At 53.1% G+C, this 18,679-nt stretch overlaps 1 protein-coding gene across 2 annotated transcripts in view; it reads right to left on the reverse strand.

Annotated features, from left to right (window-relative positions):
• FBLN1 (fibulin 1) overlaps positions 1-18,679 on the reverse strand; it is a 98,815-nt gene that overhangs the window by 18,281 nt on the left and 61,855 nt on the right. Inside the window, exons 15-16 of one of the 2 annotated variants that reach the window (XM_015150566.3) lie at positions 7,783-7,925; positions 5,626-5,757 (exon numbers count right to left, since the gene is read on the reverse strand). In XM_015150566.3, coding sequence (XP_015006052.2) covers positions 5,626-5,757; positions 7,783-7,925 — 275 coding nt within the window. Of the gene's footprint in view, positions 1-5,625; positions 5,758-7,782; positions 7,926-18,219; positions 18,671-18,679 lie in introns of those variants that run through there. The other variant, XM_015150567.3, reaches the window with a different exon arrangement.

Consider the following 18,679-nt stretch of genomic DNA (forward strand, 5'->3'; position numbering starts at 1 on the left):
TAAGACGTGTAGGTTGTCATTAAAGCCCATTCCCAGCCGTGAAGCTCCTGCCCCAGCCTAGAAACAGCCTCCCTAAATTGCAGCCAACCCCAGCATCTATCTGCACGGGGTGTGGCTGTGGCTGTCACTGGGGAATCATTGAGGCTGGGAGGGGTCCTGGAAAGGAGGCAGGTCTGGGGGTCCCAGGGAGCAGCCTTGTGAGTCGCCTGTGTGACCAAGGACGAGTAGGCCCTCGGCAGGTAAAGAGCCAGAGAGAAACCCTCCAGGACCCCGCCATTCCGCAGAATGGTGACATCTGAACCTCATCTTTTGACTGCCTGGACATACAGGGAGGTCTTTCCTCATCAAGGACTGGCCAAGGACCCAAGACCCCATGGCCGGGAGCACTGGGACTGTGTAAAAGGCGGTGCTTCACTACTTATCCTCTATGGCTGGGACTCAGACTCAACCACTGCTGACAGATGCCAGCCAGTGTAGATACCAGCTGGTATAGACCAGAATCAGGGCTTAACATAGGCCATGGGGATGGGGAGTCCCGGAGCTGGACAGTTCAGGTCTAAGCCCTATCCTCGAACACTTCCTGGCTGGGAGATCCTGGGGACTTAGCTCCTCCAGCCTCAGTCTTCTTACCTGCTGAGCGGGTACAACCTCAACCGCAACCTCAAGCTGCAGGAGGCCCGGCGGGTTAAATAAAGCAGCAGGATCTGGAAGCTCCATGGGCAGCACAAACCTCCCAGGGGACAGCACAGACCTCCCGTGGCTCCCATGGCCCCCAGGACAGCATCCACCAAGGCCGGGCCCTGCAGCTCCTTTCAGCCTCCCCTCGACCCTCCCTGTACCCTGGATGCTCCAGTAGCCCCAAACCGCATGCTGTGCCTTCCCTTCCCGGCTCCCTGCCTCTCGTCATGCTGTTCACGGGCCAGCCACAGACATGGCTGTGAGTTTGGGTGTCCCACTTGTCTGGCTCACTCCTCGGCCTCAAGACCCAGAACGTGTGTGACCTCTTCCAGGAAGCCTCCCCTGACTGCCCCACAGTCATGTCCATGTGACAGGAGGGGCTGGCCTGCAAAAAACTACAGACAACTCTGTAGCTGCCTGCAACCTGGTAGGCCCAAGGGTCAGGAGGTCCACGTGCAAAATGCATCCGTAGGCCAAAGAATTACTTCACCTGCAGGCCCTCTAGCGCCTCCTGGCACTGGCAGGATGTTAACAGAAATGTGGCCACAACCAAGCCTCATGGCACACAGATTTCCCGCCCTGGAGAAAGAGCGAGGGCGTTTTTGCAGGCCAGGCCCTCCTATCACACAGCCATGACCCCAGAGCAGTCAGGGGGCGCTTCTTGGAAGTGATCACACACATGCTGGGTCTTGAGGGTGAGTGGAGTGAGCCAGACACTCACGTGGCTGGCCTGAGAGTTCAAAGGAAGTAGAGATCTGGAGGCTGGAGGGGAGGTCTGAGGCTCAGACAGCAGCCACAGCCCAGGGGTCCGGGTATCCCGGGTTGCCCCGAGTTGCCTTTCTGTCTCATCCGCACACTGATGATACACAGCACGCCCCTGCTGCAGCCAGGGCTCCCCCATTAGTCATCACTCAGGAGATATTACCTGAAAGCTCTCTTCCCAGAGCACCCCGGATTACAGGCTACAGAGCTGAGAATGAATCCAGAGCCGGATAAGGAGGCTTTGTAGTGGCCTGAGAATCCCTGGGGCATTAATGGAGCATTTTTGCACAGGGCGAAAACGCATTCTTCATCTTTCTTTTGACAGCCGGTTAAAGAGGAATGCAAGGGGGCTTTACAAAGACAGCGGCGTGGGCTCTGCTGCGGGCTCCTCGATCCCCGCCGAGAACGGGTCTTTCAAGGCTACATTAGAGGAAGACCCGGCCCTTGCGGGCTCTTAGTGGACTCGGGGCATTTCTCCCTCTTCTGTTACTTTGGGAGGACTGAACACGGCGAGTCCCGGGGGCCTGTGCACTGATTGTTTTTCTGGGACATCCAAACTCACAGCAACTTTGCCCACGACAGCACCAGTCAACCCTGGGCACCTGCTCTTTGGCGGGGGCGGGGGTGCGGTGTCTGGGGAAGACTGGGCTCCAGGCCCGTTCCGGCCCCAGCTTTGAGTGGCCTCGGGCAAGTCTCTTGCCCTCTCTGGCCCTCGCTCTCTCCTTTGTTAGAGGAGATAATCCCACCACGTCACGGAGTCCTGGCGATGATGAAACCCTGGCTCCTGGTCATCGCGGGTGCTCACTAAGTGTCACTCCCTCACGTGCAAGGACACTCAACTCAGTCCTCGCCTCCTCCAGGAAGCCCTCCTGATCCGGTGCCCAGTGTCCACACAGGGCATGGCCTAGAGCAGACAAGTGTTCAGCAAGCACCGTGAGTAGGCGGCATTCCCTGCCGTGCGCTGCAGGCAGCACAGAGCTGCACGGGGCTTCCCAGGAGGCTCAAGAGCCTCCCACGCTCCCCTCAGGAGCAGCAGCCCTGGAAGCCGCTTTCCTCCTCTCCACCACCATCAAGAATTTCTGTCTAAGTCACTGCTTGAAATCAGAACCGCACTGCTAAAAACAAGTCTGAAAACACCCCAGGCCCTGCGGTTTTTCAGTTGCACAGTCTCAGGCGGTCATTTAACTCAGCTCCCTCCTTTGCCCAAGGGAGACAATCATGACCCGTCGCTGGCAGTGTCTGTGAGGACTGGGGAATGCGGGGGTGAAGGTGCCCAGCAACGGTAAGGAGCCGGTGAGGTTTCAACCCCACATTTCCAGGGCTTCTTCAGGCTGGGCTCGAGTCCAACAGCGGAACCATCTATTGCCAGGTGGACAGGCCAGGAGCCATGTGCCGGGATGGCTGCCCCTAGGGACCAGGAAGCTCCTAGGACGTATGGAAGTTATTCTGGGCAGAAGAGGAGGGAGAAGGAAGTAGGAATATGGAAGCTCAGGGAAGAGATCCCAGATGGAGAAATAAGATCAGCGCAGTGGGGACAGAGACAGGAGCCAGCCAGCAACGCAGCCTACGTCCCAATACGCAGGGCTTGCCCCGCTAGTCTCAGTCCTCCACCTGAGATGACATGGGCACCAGGTCAACTCCAGGAGCCCAGCCAGGTGGGGCATCCTGCACACAGACCGAGGCGCGGAAGAGGCAGGGGCCTCCCCAGCACACAGGGCTACAGGCACGACAATACCAAGGGCCAGGCTGGGGCCCTCCCTCACGCAGCCCCAGCCCAGAATTCCAAAGACCAGGGCACCCGTGACCAACTGTGCTGGGGGAAGCCGCTGGGTCCTTGTGGCCTCATCCACATTCCGTTCCCAGTAGCTCGCTGCAGGGACAGTGCCTGCGATCATCTCTCACACCCTGGCACTCTGTTCCATTGCCCACTGTGTCCCTGATTCACTGTGAGAAGACTGGAAGCCCACTTGCCCTTCCGGGCCTCGGTTTCCCCTCCTACAGAAGAAGGAGTTGGAAGAGATGGTCTCTAGGAGCCTCCAGGCTCTGACATGCCAGGATTTTCTGCCCCAGTGGATGGGAAGCTGAGAAACAGACACTCCCAGGTTGTTTCTGTCTGGAGCAGATGCAGCCAGAGAAAGGCACTGGTGGGCACTGGTTCCAGGCCCAGCAGCTGCCCAACCTCTTGGCCTGGATCACCCCAGGAAGGATGTAGGTGGGAACTAAAGACGCAAAACTTGCCAGGAGACTTCCCCTGAGAGAGCCTCCACAGGCCGTCAAGGCCTGTCTCTCTGTGCATGCCTATTTTGGCATCACATGTTGATGATCTGATATGGGGTGGCTTCTCCCTGCTGCTGAGATGCAAAGCCCACAGGGGCTACGTGGTATTTATCCCTCTCTGTATCTGCAAGGCTCAGCCCAGGGTCAGGCGCAGGCAGGGGCTCAGGAAGAGTTCAGAAATGGAAAGAATGAGGGAGTGAACTGGAAGGTCCTAGGATTCCACACTCCCATGTTCCAAGATCTGGAAATCACCTGAGGGCTGGGCCATGTCCCAGCCACACCTGCAAGCCCAGCATCAAGCACAGGGCTGGCCCCTTTGGGCCGGGGGGTGGCTGTGGGCCAGTGTCAGGGTGCATATTCCACCCACCTAGTAGGGCAGGACGAACCCCTGATCCAACCTCCTCCTGCCTGCCCTCCTGCACAGGGTCCTGGAGGGCCCTCAAGGCTCTCTTCATCTAAACTCTCATTTCACAATGGGGGAAACTGAGGCCCAGAGTGGGGAGTGACTCAAGGGCAAGCAGCAAGTTTCACAACAGCCGATAACCGAACCATGTGCCTTCCCCTTGGAATCACGCGAGGGCTAATGCACCATTAATTGTAATTAACTAATTATTCCTGCTGCCAGTTAGCGCAGGAGGAGGCTGGCGTGGGGAGCCCCTCCAGTGACTCAGTCATGTTTACAACATGCAAACCCATTTAAAAGCTTGTAAAGGTGCTATAAATGGCTCTTTGGCAAGAGGGGAATAACGATTCCCTTTCTCCAGCTGCCGGTTTTAACAACCGTCACGGTTTGGCCGGCAAGGGCTGAGCGTCCAAGGTCCAACAGCGCCACCTGGAGGCCGCGCCCCCAAACGCTCTGCGCAGTGCGCACTGCACGGTCGCCGGCTCTGGTTAGGGCCTCCCGGAATCCAGCGCCTAAGGGACTATGAAGCCCACTCCTCTCAGTTCACAATGGGGAAACTGAGGCCCAGGGGAGGGCAGGGACTGTCCGTCCGTTGCTCAGCTGCTTTGAAAGTGTTCAGAGTATAAATCTAAGTCCAAAATGGCAGATGCCACCGTTTTCATTTCCCATGACTGTAAATCTTTTCAAATGTGACGGTTCAGGGAGAGGGGCTGTGAATGACAGAAACAAGTGTGCGGAGTGGAGTGGGCCTGGATATTTTTTCGCATGAGTACGTTGTCATTAAAGCCCATTCCTAGCCAGGGAGGGCCCTGCGCCAGCCTGTAAACAACTTCCCCAGCCTGCATCCATCAACAGGACTTCCACAGTCCCCTCATGCCCCAGCCTCCCTTCCCGCTCCCCAAACACCGGATCTCCAGGGAGAAAGAGCAGTGAGTTCCCCGTTCCGATGGGCTGTGCACACAGAGTGGCCTTGGTCCTCTTACCAACTGATGCGTGGGGAGGGGACGACTACTGCTCAAGGCCACATGGTGAGTCTGGCTAGTTCCAAGGCTGAGAGACCAGAGCTCAGGTCCTCTGATTCCTACTTTGCTATCCCTCCCATTGCACCCCAAGAATGACAATCCTCTTAGCTCCCACTGACCGCGGGACTGTGCCAGTCCCAGGACAAGCGCTTTACTTGGGTGGTATCATTTGAAATTCATGGCTGTGAGAAGCAGAGCTCTCTGGAACCCATCCATTTTATAGGCAGGGAGACCGAGACCCAGAGGGGTCACCTAGAGAGCGGGTGGCACAGCTAGGGTGGGATCCCAGGCAGGAGCCCCCACTCTGGCCGTTCCTCCGGCTGAGACCGATTGGGAGCTGTGGTGGCCTCGGCTCTGGGCCCTGAAGGTTGGGTGGGCTTGGATCTGGGGAGGGGACTCAGATGGGAGTTGGGCTGGGCCAGAGAGGTTTGGGGGTGGACGGGGAGGGGTGCCTGGATAGAGCTGATATTCCCGGCCACTCACCCACGGTCATGCCGTCCATGTAGCGCTTGATGATGTCAAAGGAGTCCCGCAGGTTCCCTTCCATTATGTCAAAGATGATGTTAGCCTGGCTGGCAGGCTGCGGTGGCGTGATGGCCCGGAGGAAGATGATCTCTGCAGAGGCACAGCATGGAGAAGGGCTCAGCACAGCCTGGCCCCAGCCCCAGTCCCAGTAACTCCGCCCCAGGAACTTGCCCTCAGGGAATGAAGACCTAACCCAGGGCCCTTTCATGAGGCAAATTCAATGAAGCCAGAGATCCCCCGTGCGGGGAGGGTGGAGGGGGTCTGGACCTTCCTATATCATAGCCTATCCCTGTTTTATCGAGGTGGAAACTGAGAGATTTTGGATCTTCCTTGGGGACCCAGAGCTAATCAGAGGCAGGGCTGGTGAGAAGTCATCAGTCACTGTGAATATTCATGAAGGTGGGGGCCAGAGGAGGGAAGCGAGTGGGGGGACAGAGGGAGAGAGCAGGAAGGCCAGAGGAGTGGGCCCCTCTCCCATCTATAGTGCTGCGGGTCAGGGGGCCACCGCTCAGGGTGGCCTGGGCTCTCTGGGGGGTGCGTCCATCTCCCAGATCAGACAGTGAGGCAGGGCAGCCCCAGCTCTGGGCTGTCTGGGGGGAGTCCTCTCTGTGGGCCTCAGTTTCCTCACCCTGTAAGGTGAGGAAGGAAGCCAGCGGGGATCCACTAAAGGTCCTTTCAGCACTTAGGGTCAGGGTCTGGATTTCCTGGGCCCGAGATGCTAACAGGTGTCCCAACGGCACTCAGCTCCCTGCGATAACGAACACTCAGATCGGGGCTGGCCCGAGAGGCCACAAAACCAGCCACTGGGGATTTGGGAAGGATTTGTATGTGGTTTGGTGAAACCCCATCATTTTGCAAAAGGCAAATACCAGTTAGTTATTTTCTCTGACCCAAGTCTGTGCCACCCTGTGGCGATTCAGTGCCGTTCCTTTTCGGGAGGGGCAAGCCTGGGGGGCTGGGACTGGGGACCGCTCCTTGGGCAACCACGTGCTGGGGGAGCCTCTCCTCCCCCATCCCCCACTGCATGGTTGTGTCATGGTGTAAACACCGGTGTCCTCACGGCTGGCTCCGTTGTATGCCTCCCCTGAGAGGGTAGGAGGACCCCTTCTTATCACCATGTCCCCAGAGCCTGACGCAGAGGGGCTCCGTCCACAGCTGCTGAATGAACTCATCATGGCAAACTTCTCTACAGGCCAGGGATGGGGACTCCCTAGAGGGCGGGGATGGCTGGGGACCAGGCACACGGGCAGCACAGCCCGAAAGCGAGGTGAACAGGGCAGTGCTCCATCCATAGCCCTCTGCCAGGCTTGGGAGCACGCAGCCCTGGCCCTGCTCCAGAGAAACGGTGCACTGATGGCAGGCTACACAACATGTCTACACTGCATGCCAGGAGCTTCCCAGAGAGCCAGGCCAGGGTGTGGGAGCACTGACTGGGTTACACCTGAGCTTCCTGCTTCCAGTCAGGCCCCTCCAGTTCACCTGGCCCTGGGTCAACAGGATGATGTTTCTATATGCAAACCTCACCCACTGCAACCTTCCGATGGTTCCCCCAAGCCTGGGGGTTGAAGGCCCAACTCCAATTTTAGCCTCCTGTTTATCCTTCCAGCCCACCTCCTGCCAAGCCTCTACCACTCCAGCAGAAAACCTTGGCTGAGTTCCTCAAACGCCCACACTGTCCCCCATACCTCCAGACCCTTCTGGCCACGTCCTGCTCCACTGGGCACCCTCCTTTCCCCTTCTCCCCCTTTCACTCGAATACCTCACCACCCAGGACCCAGCCTGGCCGTCACTCCTCCGGGAGGAGGCCCTCCCTGATTCTCCAGTGCTGGTCACAGAATGAGCGCTTAATGGCTCGCTGCAGAACAACTGTGACCCACAACAAAGACCCCTGAACGGAGAGCTGAGAAGAGGCATTTAGAGAGCGGAGAAGGGGCCAACAAATGCTGCCGTGCCGGTGGGTGCAGGCAGCGGGGGCGACACACAGACGCAAAGAAAGTTCTGCATTTCCAAGCTCGGGCCACGTCTTACAAGGAATGGCTCCTGTAGGCCAAGCCCTCAGCTGAAGCCGAGGGGGGCCCTAGGGGGCCCTGGGACCCCCAGGCCCATTCCACTCACCTTCAGGGCGGGTGAACTCGCGGAAGGTGGGCAGCGAGATGACGGTGTGGGAGATGGTGTGCACGGGGTCGAACACGCACGTGACATCGTTGGGGCGGCAGGACTTGATGCAGCGGACCGTGTCTGTCTTCTCTTGTTGGAGCCTGAGGGGAACCACAGCACACGAGGCTGAGGGGGAAGCTGGGACAGCAGCTCCTACAGGGGCCGAGGTCCAGAGAGGAGGGGCAGGTGGCCAGGCCAGGGGCATCTGTCCCAGAGACAGCTCTGTCAGAGAACGACAGTGGTCTCTGCAGCCTGGCTGCACTGTGCGGAGGCTTCATGGCCCTTCCTGCAAACTGGAGCGGGACCTAAATGCCAGAAACACCCTCTGGCTTCCGTGGGCCCTGGCGGAGAAGCACAGCTCGGGAATTTGTCAGCTGCACGAACTGAGCATCAATAGCCACAACCGCAAAATAGAGTCACAGGTTCACTTGCCCAACAAATATGTTTTGAGTGCCAGGCGCCAGGTGCTAGGGACAGCAAAGTGAACAAGGGACACATGGTCCCGCCTTCTCAGAGCCCACAGTGAGGCTGGGCAGCAGGGTAATAAACGAAGGAGCAGACAGCGTCAAGCATGGTGCCCAGCACAGGAAAGTCGATTCCACATCACCAGGCGATGGGGAGGCAGAAGAGGCTAAAGTCTCAGAGGTCTGGGTTCCAGCTACTGTGCTAGATAGATTTTTAAAACCTCTTGATCATAAAATAAAACGCGGATACAAAATTACACAAAACGAAAGTATAGTTTAACGAGTTATTATAAGGCAAACGCCTTTATAATGACCACCCAGGTCAAGAAAGAGAACTTGGCCAGCCACCAAAGGCCCCACGACTGCCAGACAGAGCTCAACTCCTCCTGCTTCCCAAAAGTGACCCCTAGCCTGAGTCCCACGGCAGTCCCCTACCTGGGTTTCTTTATAGTTTTCTCACATAAGCGTGCATCTCTAGACACAGTCATTCAGACTTCTCCATCAACAAGTTTTTGCTCTGCCTTTTAAGTCCATTTTAATCTACAGGTTTCTTCTCCATTCCTTTATTTATTTATTTATTTATTTATTTATTTATTTATTTATGACGGAGTTTTACTCTTGTTGCCCGGGCTGAAGTACAGTGGCTCAATCTTGGCTCACCGCAACCTCCACCTCCTGGGTTCAAGCAATTCTCCTGCCTCAGCCTCCCAAGTAACTGGGATTACAGGCATGTGCCATCATGCCTGGCTAATTTTTTGTATTTAGTAGAGATGGGGTTTCACCATGTTGGTCGGGCTGGTCTTGAACTCCTGACCTCAGGTGACCCACCCGCCTTGGCCTCCCAAAGTTTTGGGATTACAGGCATGAGCCACCGTGCCCAGCCTCCTTTATTTTCCATACAACTTATCTATTAAATAACCTGAAGAATTTGAGCTGTTGCGTCCTACAGGCTGGACTTTGTTGATTGCATCCTCATGGTGCAGTTCAGTGTGGTCCTCTGTCCCCTGGATTTCCTGGACATTGGCAGCCGAATCCAGAGTCCTGATTCCACGCAGGCCCAGTCCCTTTTGGCAAGATGGTAGGTGGTAGTGTGTCTTCAGTGAGAGCCACACAGTGACTGGCTGCCTGTCTGTGAGGACAGCATCTACTGATGCTCAAGGCTTATGCCCACTGATTCATCAAGGATTGCAAAATGCTGATAGTCTGGTTCTACCATTTCATTTCCATTTATTAGCTGGAATACTCCTGTAAAGAGATGCTTCCCTTCATGTGCTATTGTGATTTTTTTTTTTTTTTTTTTTTGAGATGGAGTCTCGCTCTGTCGCCCAGGCTAGAGTGCTGTGGTGTAATCTCCGCTTACTGCAACCTCCTCCTCCCAGGTTCAGGCGATTCTCCTGCCTCAGCCTCCTGAGTAGCTGGGACTACAGGCACACTCCACCACGCCCAGCTAATATTTGTATTTTTAGTAGAGATAGGGTTTCACCATGCTGGTCAGGCTAGTCTCGAGCTCCTGATGTTGTGATCTGCCCACCTCGGCCTCCCAAAGTGCTGAGATTATAGGTGTGAGCCATAGCGCCCAGCCTGTTTTTGTTTTTAGTGAGAAATGGCTTATCAAGATCACAGTCTGGTTACTAGGGAGGCTCAGTGCTAGGGGGTTGGTCATTGTTTCTAGACCTCTTCAGTGGACATTTAAAAAAATAATATACACCAAGAGTTCATACTGATATCCAATTCAAAATAAGCACCATATGGTTTTTAATTAATCTCTTCTGTATTACAAAGGCATATTCTTTCTTCCACATCAGAATCCTGGTCCTCAAGGACATAGAGTATTCCATCATTATCCCACATTACCTCCACAGTAGTCTCAGGATGACCATTCTAAAGCTACCATGACTAACATAATTATTGAAAATAATTTTTGATATACTCTCCCTATTCAGCTCAGAGTTTTAAAAAAATGTGCTATGTCTACATTGACTGAGTTATCCAGTAATTCATACTATACTCTTTTCCTTATAACACTCATTTAGCTGTAGTTTTAGAAGTAACTGAAAGTTTAATGCTTGCATGGCCATAATAGTTTGTGCTCTTTGTACATGAAAGTCAGTTTTGCTAGGTATAAAATTCTGGCCTTACCTTTTCTTGAGTGTCCTTAATATGTTATTTATTTTATTTTAGCATAAAGTGTTGCTGTCAAAGAGTCTAATGAGAACATATTTTTTTTTCCCTTGTAAGTCACTTACTGTTTTTGTTTAAATGTTCATAGTTTATTTTTCCCTCCTCTTCTTTCTTTCTTTTTGCTTTTTTTTTTTTTTTTCTGAGACTCTTGTTGCCCAGGTTGGAATGCAGTGGCGTGATCTCGGCTCCCTGCAACCTCTGCCTCCCAGGTTTAAGCAATTCTCCTGCCTCAGCCTCCTGAGCAGCTGAGATTACAGATGTGCACCACCATGCTAATTTTTTGTATTTTTACTAGATACTGGTTTCACCATGTTGGTCAAGCTGGTTTCGAACTCCTGACCTTGTGATCTGCCCACCTTGGCCCCTAAAGTGTTGTGATTACAGGCTTGAACCACCACACCTGGCCTTCCTCCTTTTCTTTAAAGTACAATAATTACACAAGAATGTGTCTTGGTGTTGGTTGTTCTTGTCGATATTCTCAGGTGTGCTATATGTTTTCTCAATGTGAAATTTCACATCTCTTTTTTAATTTATGGGAAATTTCTTTGAGATCATTTACAGTACTTTCCCCCATGGATTCAGCTTCTTCTGCAGGGAGTCCTATTATCTAAATGTCAGATCTTCTTATAGATTTTGAATATTTGTTACTTTTTCTTCAAGCTTTTCATCTCTTGTTATTTCTCCCTTGATTTTTTAAAAATTTTGGCCTTTTCAACTTATATTTATCTGTTTATTCACTTTTGTGTTCCGTCTAGTTTAGTATTTACACCTAAAATGTTTAACTTTTTGTTCTTTTGGTCTATTACTTTATTTCTCAGTTTTCTTCTAATTCTGACTCAATTTTTCTTTTTTTTTTTTTTCTTTTTTTTGAGACAGAGTCTTGCTCTGTCACCCAGGCCGGAGGACAGTGGCATAATCTTGGCTCACTGCAACCTCCGCCTCCTGGGTTCAAGTGATTCTCCTGCCTCAGCCTCCTGAGTAGATGGGATTACAGGCACCTGCCAAACCATGCCTGACTAATTTTTGTATTTTTAGTAGAGACAGGGTTTCACCGTGTTGGCCAGGGTGGTCTCGAACTCCTGACCTCAGGTGATCCACCTGCCTCAGCCTCCCAAAGTGCCAGGATTACAGGTGTGAGCCACCGCACCCGGCCCCATTTTTCTTCTATGTTTTGTTTATTTTCTTAACACTTTTGGTTTCTTTCAAGATAGAATATTAGAATTTTCATTTAGTCTGGGCATGTCTTTCTGGTGTACTTTCATTACCCAGAGGGATATCATTCTGTCTCTTATTCTCTTTTTTGCTTATAATAGCTGTGCATTTGTTTGCTATACAACAGACTGTGTGGCTTAACCAACAGAAATGGATTGTCTCATGGTTCTGGAGGCTGAAAGTCCAAGATCAAGGTGTTGGCAGGTTTGGTTCCTTCTGAGGCCTCTCTCCTTGGTTTGTAGAAGTCTGACTTCTTACTGTGTCCTCCTCACATGGTCTTCCCTCTGTGCATGACTGTGTTCTAATCTCTTCTTCTTCTTCTCTTTTTTTTTTTTTTTTTTTTGAGACAGAGTCTTGCCCTGTCACCCAAGCTGGAGTGCAGTGGCATGATCTCAGCTCACTGCAACCTCCGCCTCCCAGGTTCAAGCGATTCTGCTGCCTCAGCCTCCTGAGTAGCTGGGATTACAGGCACCTGCCACCATGATCAGCTAATTTTTGTATTCTTAGTAGAGAGGCGGTTTCACCATGTGGGCCAGGCTGCTCTCGAACTCTCGACTTTGTGATCCACCCAGCTCGGCCTCCCAAAGTGCTGAGATTACAGGTGTGAGCCACCACATCCGGCCCCTAATCTCTTCTTATAAGAACTCTTGTTGTACTGGATTAGGGCCCATTCATATGATCTCACTTTTACCTTAATTACCTTGTTGAACGTGACCACATTTGGAGATAGGGACTTTAGAGGTATTAGGGATTAGGAATTCAACATATGAATTTGGGGGGGACACAATTCAGCCCCTAACAGTTTGCACTGGTGTCATGGTTTGCATTATGTCCTTCCAAGAAAGATGGCAAAGTTCCATCCCCAGTACCTCAGAATGTAACCTTATTGGGAACTAGTCATTGAAGACATAATTAGTTAAGATGAGGTCACACTGGAGTAGGGTGGGCCCCTGATCCAAGATGACCGATATCCTTATAAGAAGAGGGCTATGTGATGACAAAGACACACAAGATCATGTGATGACAAACGCAGAGATTGCAGCAATGTGGCTGCAAGCCAAGGAACACCAATGATTACCAAAAAACCTCCAGGAGCTGGGACAAGTCATGCTCCTACAGGAGCACTCTCCTACAGAAGAGGCATTCCCCTACAGAAGGAGCACTCCCCTACAGAAGGAGCACTCCCCTACAGAAGGAGCATTCCTCACCAGAAGAGGCATTCCCCCGGTGGTTTCAGAGGAAGTGCAGCCCTGCTGACATCTTGATTTTGGACTTCTGGCCTCCAGAACCACAAAATGATACATTTCTATTATTTTAAGCCACCCAGTCTATGGTACTTTGTTATAGAAACTCATCCATGGAATTTGAACTTGATGCTTTTGGGTTGATCCTCTTTAGAGGAAATTAGTTTCCCTGGAATTTGGGAGAGAGTTTCATTCACAGTTATCTTCCTGACTTTGCAGAGCTCACCTCCTGACATTCTTCCACATTTACCTGGCCCTTCTCTTCCCACAGTGGTCTCTTTCCTACACAATTTCTGTTCCATTTCCAGCAGTCTCTCCCTCGACCTTAGGGGGAGCTGTGGTGGCAAACATTCAAAAGCTTCCAAGAGTGAGCCTGCGCCAGCCCCTCCCTCCCTCCCACTGGCTCTGTGCACACTCTGGCCCCTGGAGTGAGCAAAACGCCCCCCAGTTTCAGCTGCTGTTCCCTCAAAGCGCCTAGTGCACTGTCTGAGGATACCTGTTGATTATTTTGGGGTTCTGCCACTGTTTTTTCCTGCACAGATGCCAAAGTCATGCAGGTGGGCCTGAACAGTAAACCTTGTTTAGTTGTAAATATTTTCCATGGAGGTTTATTTTCCTATCTAGTTGTCTGGGCGTTTTTTGGTTGGGATCCAGAGAACTTCAGAAATAATGCATCAGCATCTTTCCAGAGTCTCTATGCTACACGTTTTGCATATCTTTTTTTCTGAGACGAAGTCTCGCTCTATCGCCTAGGCTGGAGTGTGGTGGCACAATCTCGGCTTACTGGAATCTCCGTGTCCCAGGTTCAAGCAATTCTTCTGCCTCAGCCTCCTGAGTACCTGAGATTACAGGTGTGTGCCACCATGCCTGGCTAATTTTCGTATTTTTAGTAAAGACAGGGTTTCATCATGTTCACCAGGCTGGTCTCAAACTCCCAACCTTCAGTGATCTGTCTGTCTTGGCCTCCCAAAGTGCTGGGATTACAGGCATGAGCCACTGCGCCTGGCCCATTTTGCATATCTTATTTCATTGCAGCCTCACAGCCCTTTCCTCCTTACCACACTGCCTCCTCTAGCTAGTAAGATATCCTGTTCTGGGTTTGGGAATGGCAGAGCGGGCTCTGTGAGATGGGGCTAGAGCAACAGTCTCATTCATTCCAGGGATGCTGCCTCTCCCCAGCATTTGCTACAGTGCAGGACAGGGGTTCAGAGCACAGATCCCAGCCCAGGTTGCCTGCGTTCGAATCCCAGCCCCACTGGATACCAGCCATGGAACTTTGGGCAAGTTCCTTCACCTTTCTGTGCCTCCCGGTCCTCCCTGTGGAATGGGGATATTAACAGTGCTTGCCTCCCTAGGCTGCTGTGAGGAATAAACGAATTACGTGCTTGGAACAGCACCTGTCTCATGGTCAGCACTATAGCTGTTGGAGTTGTTATTATTATCATTACAACTAAAATCACTCTTATTACTGTCTTTTCTCCTCAGGAGCTTGATTTACTAGTGACACAGCCAGGAAAGCACAGGTCTAGGAATCAAAAGTGATGTCAGTTCCACATGTGACCTTGGATCCCTCCAAACCCTCTGAATCTTCATCCCCGTTTCAATGAAGAGCTACACGAGCACCCAGTTGCCTTCCAATGAATGAAGAAACCCACATTCACACTTACGGAGTGCCTACTCTGTATCAGGCGCTGCCTGCTGGATTATTTCAGGCCATCTTCAAAATCAACCATGAGGTGGGCCTTGAGGCTCTGAAAGGCTGACCAATGTATCCAGGGTCACAGAACTAGCAAATGGCAAGACGGAAATTCAACCTCCTGCTCTTATTTTGCTTTTCCTGCACGGTGTCCTCTCTCAGCAGCATGAGCTGGGAACATGGCTAAGGAGCCCCAAGGAGCTGCGGGACAGGGGTGAGCACTCAGGCCATTCAGCGGTCACTCCCACGGTGCGCTCAGGCACACACACAAACCTCGGTGGGGTCCCAAAATGCAACAGGACCCCTCAGGAGGCAGGGAGTTCCACCCACACAGGAGAGCCCCTCAGTGGGAATGTTGCAAAGGAGCTTCTGGAAGGGAGGAGCCACAGGAAGCTGTGGAGGGTCACTGGGTGGCCTCCAAAGCTCCTGAGAGGTTCCCCTCACCTCTTCACATTCCCATGCACATGAAGGCAAAGGTGTTCCTTCCGGCCTGAGTGATCCGGCCCATGACAAATGGATGACTGAATAGGACAAGAACCCCTGCTGTGGCTTGCTGGCTAAACAGAGGAGACCATTTTTATTTATTTATTTATTTTTGAGACAGAGTCTCACTCTTGTTGCCCAGGCTGGTGTGCAACAGTCCAATCTCGGCTCACTGCAATCTCTGCCTCCTGGGCTCAAGCGACTCTCCTGCCTCAGCCTCCCGAGTAGCTGGGATTACAGGCACTCGCCACCATACCCAGCTAATTTTTGTATTTTTAGTAGAGACGGGGTTTCTCCATGTTGGCCAGGCTGGTCTCAAACTCCTGACCTCAGGTGATCTGCCCGCCTCAGCCTCCCAAAGTGCTGGGATTACAGGCGTGAGCCACCGCACCCGGCCGAGGAGAAGATATTTGAACTAAGCCTTAAAAATGCTATCCATCCATCCATCTATCCATCCATCCATCCATCCATCCATCCATCCATCGGTCTGTCCATCCATCCATCCATCCATCCATCCATCCATCCATCCATCCACCCACCCACCCACCCATCCATCCATCCATCCATCCATCCATCCATCCATCCATCCATCTATCCATCCATCCATCCATCCATCCATCCATCCATCCATCGGTCTGTCCATCCATCCATCCATCCATCCATCCATCCACCCATCCATCCATCCATCGGTCTGTCCATCCATCCATCCACCCACGTTTATTCAGATGTTTACTGAGCTCCTTCTTCAGGCCAAACACTGCAAAGTTGCAGAGAATACAGAAATTAACCAGACACAATCCCCGCCTTCAAAGAGCCCGTCTAGAGGGGATGTTAAGAAACAGCCACAACACAATGGGGTAAATGCTCTGACGGAGGAGCCCGGGGCCAGGGGAGCTCAGGCTAACTGCATTGAGGAGGTCACTTCCGAGCCAAGTCTGCAAGAATGGCAGTCCCCGAGCCGAGTCTGCAAGGAGAATGGCAGTCCCCGAGCCAAGTCTGCAAGGAGAATGGCAGTCCCCGAGCCGAGTCTACAAGGAGAATGGCAGTCTTCAGGAGAACAGCATGGCACATGCTGAAGCCACAAGAAGGCAGATCAGGGAAGCGCAAACCCCCCCGTGGGGCCAGGGCACAAGCACATGGATGAGCTGGAGCGGGGCAGGTGCAGCTCAAAGGGTGGGCAGAGGCCAGATCAGGCCAGGCCTCCAATGCCATTCCAAGGAGGCTATGCTTCATCTGCTAGGAAAAGACAACCACGGAAGGTTCTAAGGAAGATCAGACCATCGTAACCAGACTGGTCCTTCAGAGAGGCTCCTGGACTGCATCTTGGAGAATGCGTACTAGAATATGGGAGACTCGAGGCTGGTGCAGACCAGGCATGATCAGAGAGAGGGCCAGGAGACAAAGTGGCGAGGGCCACGGGGAAAAGGGCTTGTGCTCCCATGGCACAATCACAGCTGCCTCAGCACAAGGTGTGGGGCTATCTGTCTGTCCAGGTCCATCTTCCTCACTAGGCATCAAGGTGGGCATCCCCCAATCCCTGCTTCCATAGAAGAACCCTGCGGTCCTCTTTGCTTGACCCCGCTGGGGTGTCTGCCTTCCCCGCTTGGATTTCTGCCTGGAGACGGTGTAAGCACAGTGTCACAGCCACAGAAATGCTAGTGACATAAGCCAGGGCTGGCAGAGTCATCTGTTCCCTGGACAGACATTGACAGAGCACCTTCGGCACGTCAGATGTTTTGCAAGGAGCTGGGAACACCACACTGAATGAGACAGACCTGGTCCCTGCCTTCACAGGGCCTTCTGGAAGGTGGGGAAGACAAACGTGAAACGCAAGTCAACAGGAACCGCAGCCTGTCACAAGCACCACGAAAGAAAGGGGTCATGAGAACGACGGACAGAGAAAACAGAAGCCAGGGTGGCAGCGAAGGCCTCTCTGAGGAAGGCACATGAGCTTAAACATTCAGGCCAAGGGTGCAAAGCACGGGCCAGGAGCCCGAGGCAGCAGAGCTTGCAGCATGGCTCAAGGGACGTGGGCAAGGACAGAACAAGTTAAGACCAGGCTGGAGATTGCATGCAAGGACTAAATTAGGCACGGCCTTCAGACATCTTAAGGATCTGGAGGCCTTAACCCAAATGGTAAGGAAGCCAGGAACGGTTTTAGGCAGAGGCTAAAAGATTCCAGCTGCAAAGCAAAGAATGAGCTGTAGGGGAGGTGAATGGACGCTGGGAGCAGCAGAGGCGGAGAGGTAACTGGCTTGGCTGGACCATGATGGAGGAGACGGAGGGAGGAAGGGTTGGTTAAGGCCCTCAGTGGAGGTATTGTGGCAGAATGCAACAGCCAGATCTGTGGAGTCAGTAAACCAGGGCTCGGATACCAGCTGTGTAATCTTGGGCAAATCACTTGCCCTCTCTGAGTCTCCATGAGGACGGCCACTTGCCTGGTAGGACTGGTGTAAGGGCCTTTGGAGGGTCCTGTGAGCACCACACGTATTGTGTGGTCCTTTGCCTCCCCCGGCACAGGGCCAGCATTCTCAGTGGGCGCAAACAACTTCACCGAGGCAAGAGCTGCATCCTAGAAGCCACAACCGCATTCCGTGTTTCTGCACTGCAGATTTGGGCTTCTGATCAAGACAAACAGAACACGAGGCTTGAATCTCAGGAGAGAGCTTTCTTGTCTCAGTGAAACGCTCACCTCCGGGGATACAGCAGAGAACCGGGCAGGGGCCAGCAGACCCGCTTCCTCGACCTAGCGTGGCCACAGCAGGTCAAGCAGCCTTGGCCAACCCTTCCCCTTCTCTCTGGGCCTCAGTTTCCACATCTGTAAAATGAGAGGGGACTGTGCTCAGCAATCTGAGGGCCCTTCTCCACCACCACCTTTATTCTTTGGGTTCAACACAAATGAAGATGAGTTAACACATGTGAAATGATGTGCCCGGCCCGGCCTCCCTGTCAGTACAGACAGTGGGCTCTGTGAACAGGGACCCCCGAGTACACACCCGCTAATGGGGAGCACTCCCCTCGGGGGTACCAGGCGGCGGCCAGTGCCCAGCTCACCCCCAGGTAACAAGCGGCACAGACTCCCAACCATGCCAAATAAAACCAAGGCACGCGAGGCTCACTGTGTGGGACGCTTGCTAAGACTTTATTAACGCCCCGGAGGGCAGGGTTAGGAAAGCAACAGGAGGGAGACCCCGCGACGCGAAGCGAGTGCTCAGAGCTCTGCAGACACAAAGATGAAAAGCTTGGCCACAAAGGAGCTGACGGTGCCGTGGCGATAGAGATCCATCTTGACGGTCAGGAGCAAGTCCCTGGGCTCGGGGACAGGCTTGGTGAGGGCCACCACCCCGCTGTGGGGGCTCACCTTCCGGGTGGTGAAAAAGCCCTCCTCATTGCCGCCGGTGATGGCCAGCTGCATGCTGTCCCCGGGGACAGCACTGGAGGGGCCCATGCGGAAAACCACCGCGGGCGCTTGGATGTTGGTGGGGAAAGAGAGGTGGTAGTAGGTTATTCTCAGAGGCAGCTTGGAGCACTCCCGATTCTCATGGCAAGGCAAGCGCTCACAGCGGCTGCAAGAA

The sequence above is a fragment of the Macaca mulatta genome, chromosome 10, assembly GCF_049350105.2.
Source record: "Macaca mulatta isolate MMU2019108-1 chromosome 10, T2T-MMU8v2.0, whole genome shotgun sequence".
NCBI classification, from domain to species: Eukaryota; Metazoa; Chordata; class Mammalia; order Primates; family Cercopithecidae; genus Macaca; species Macaca mulatta.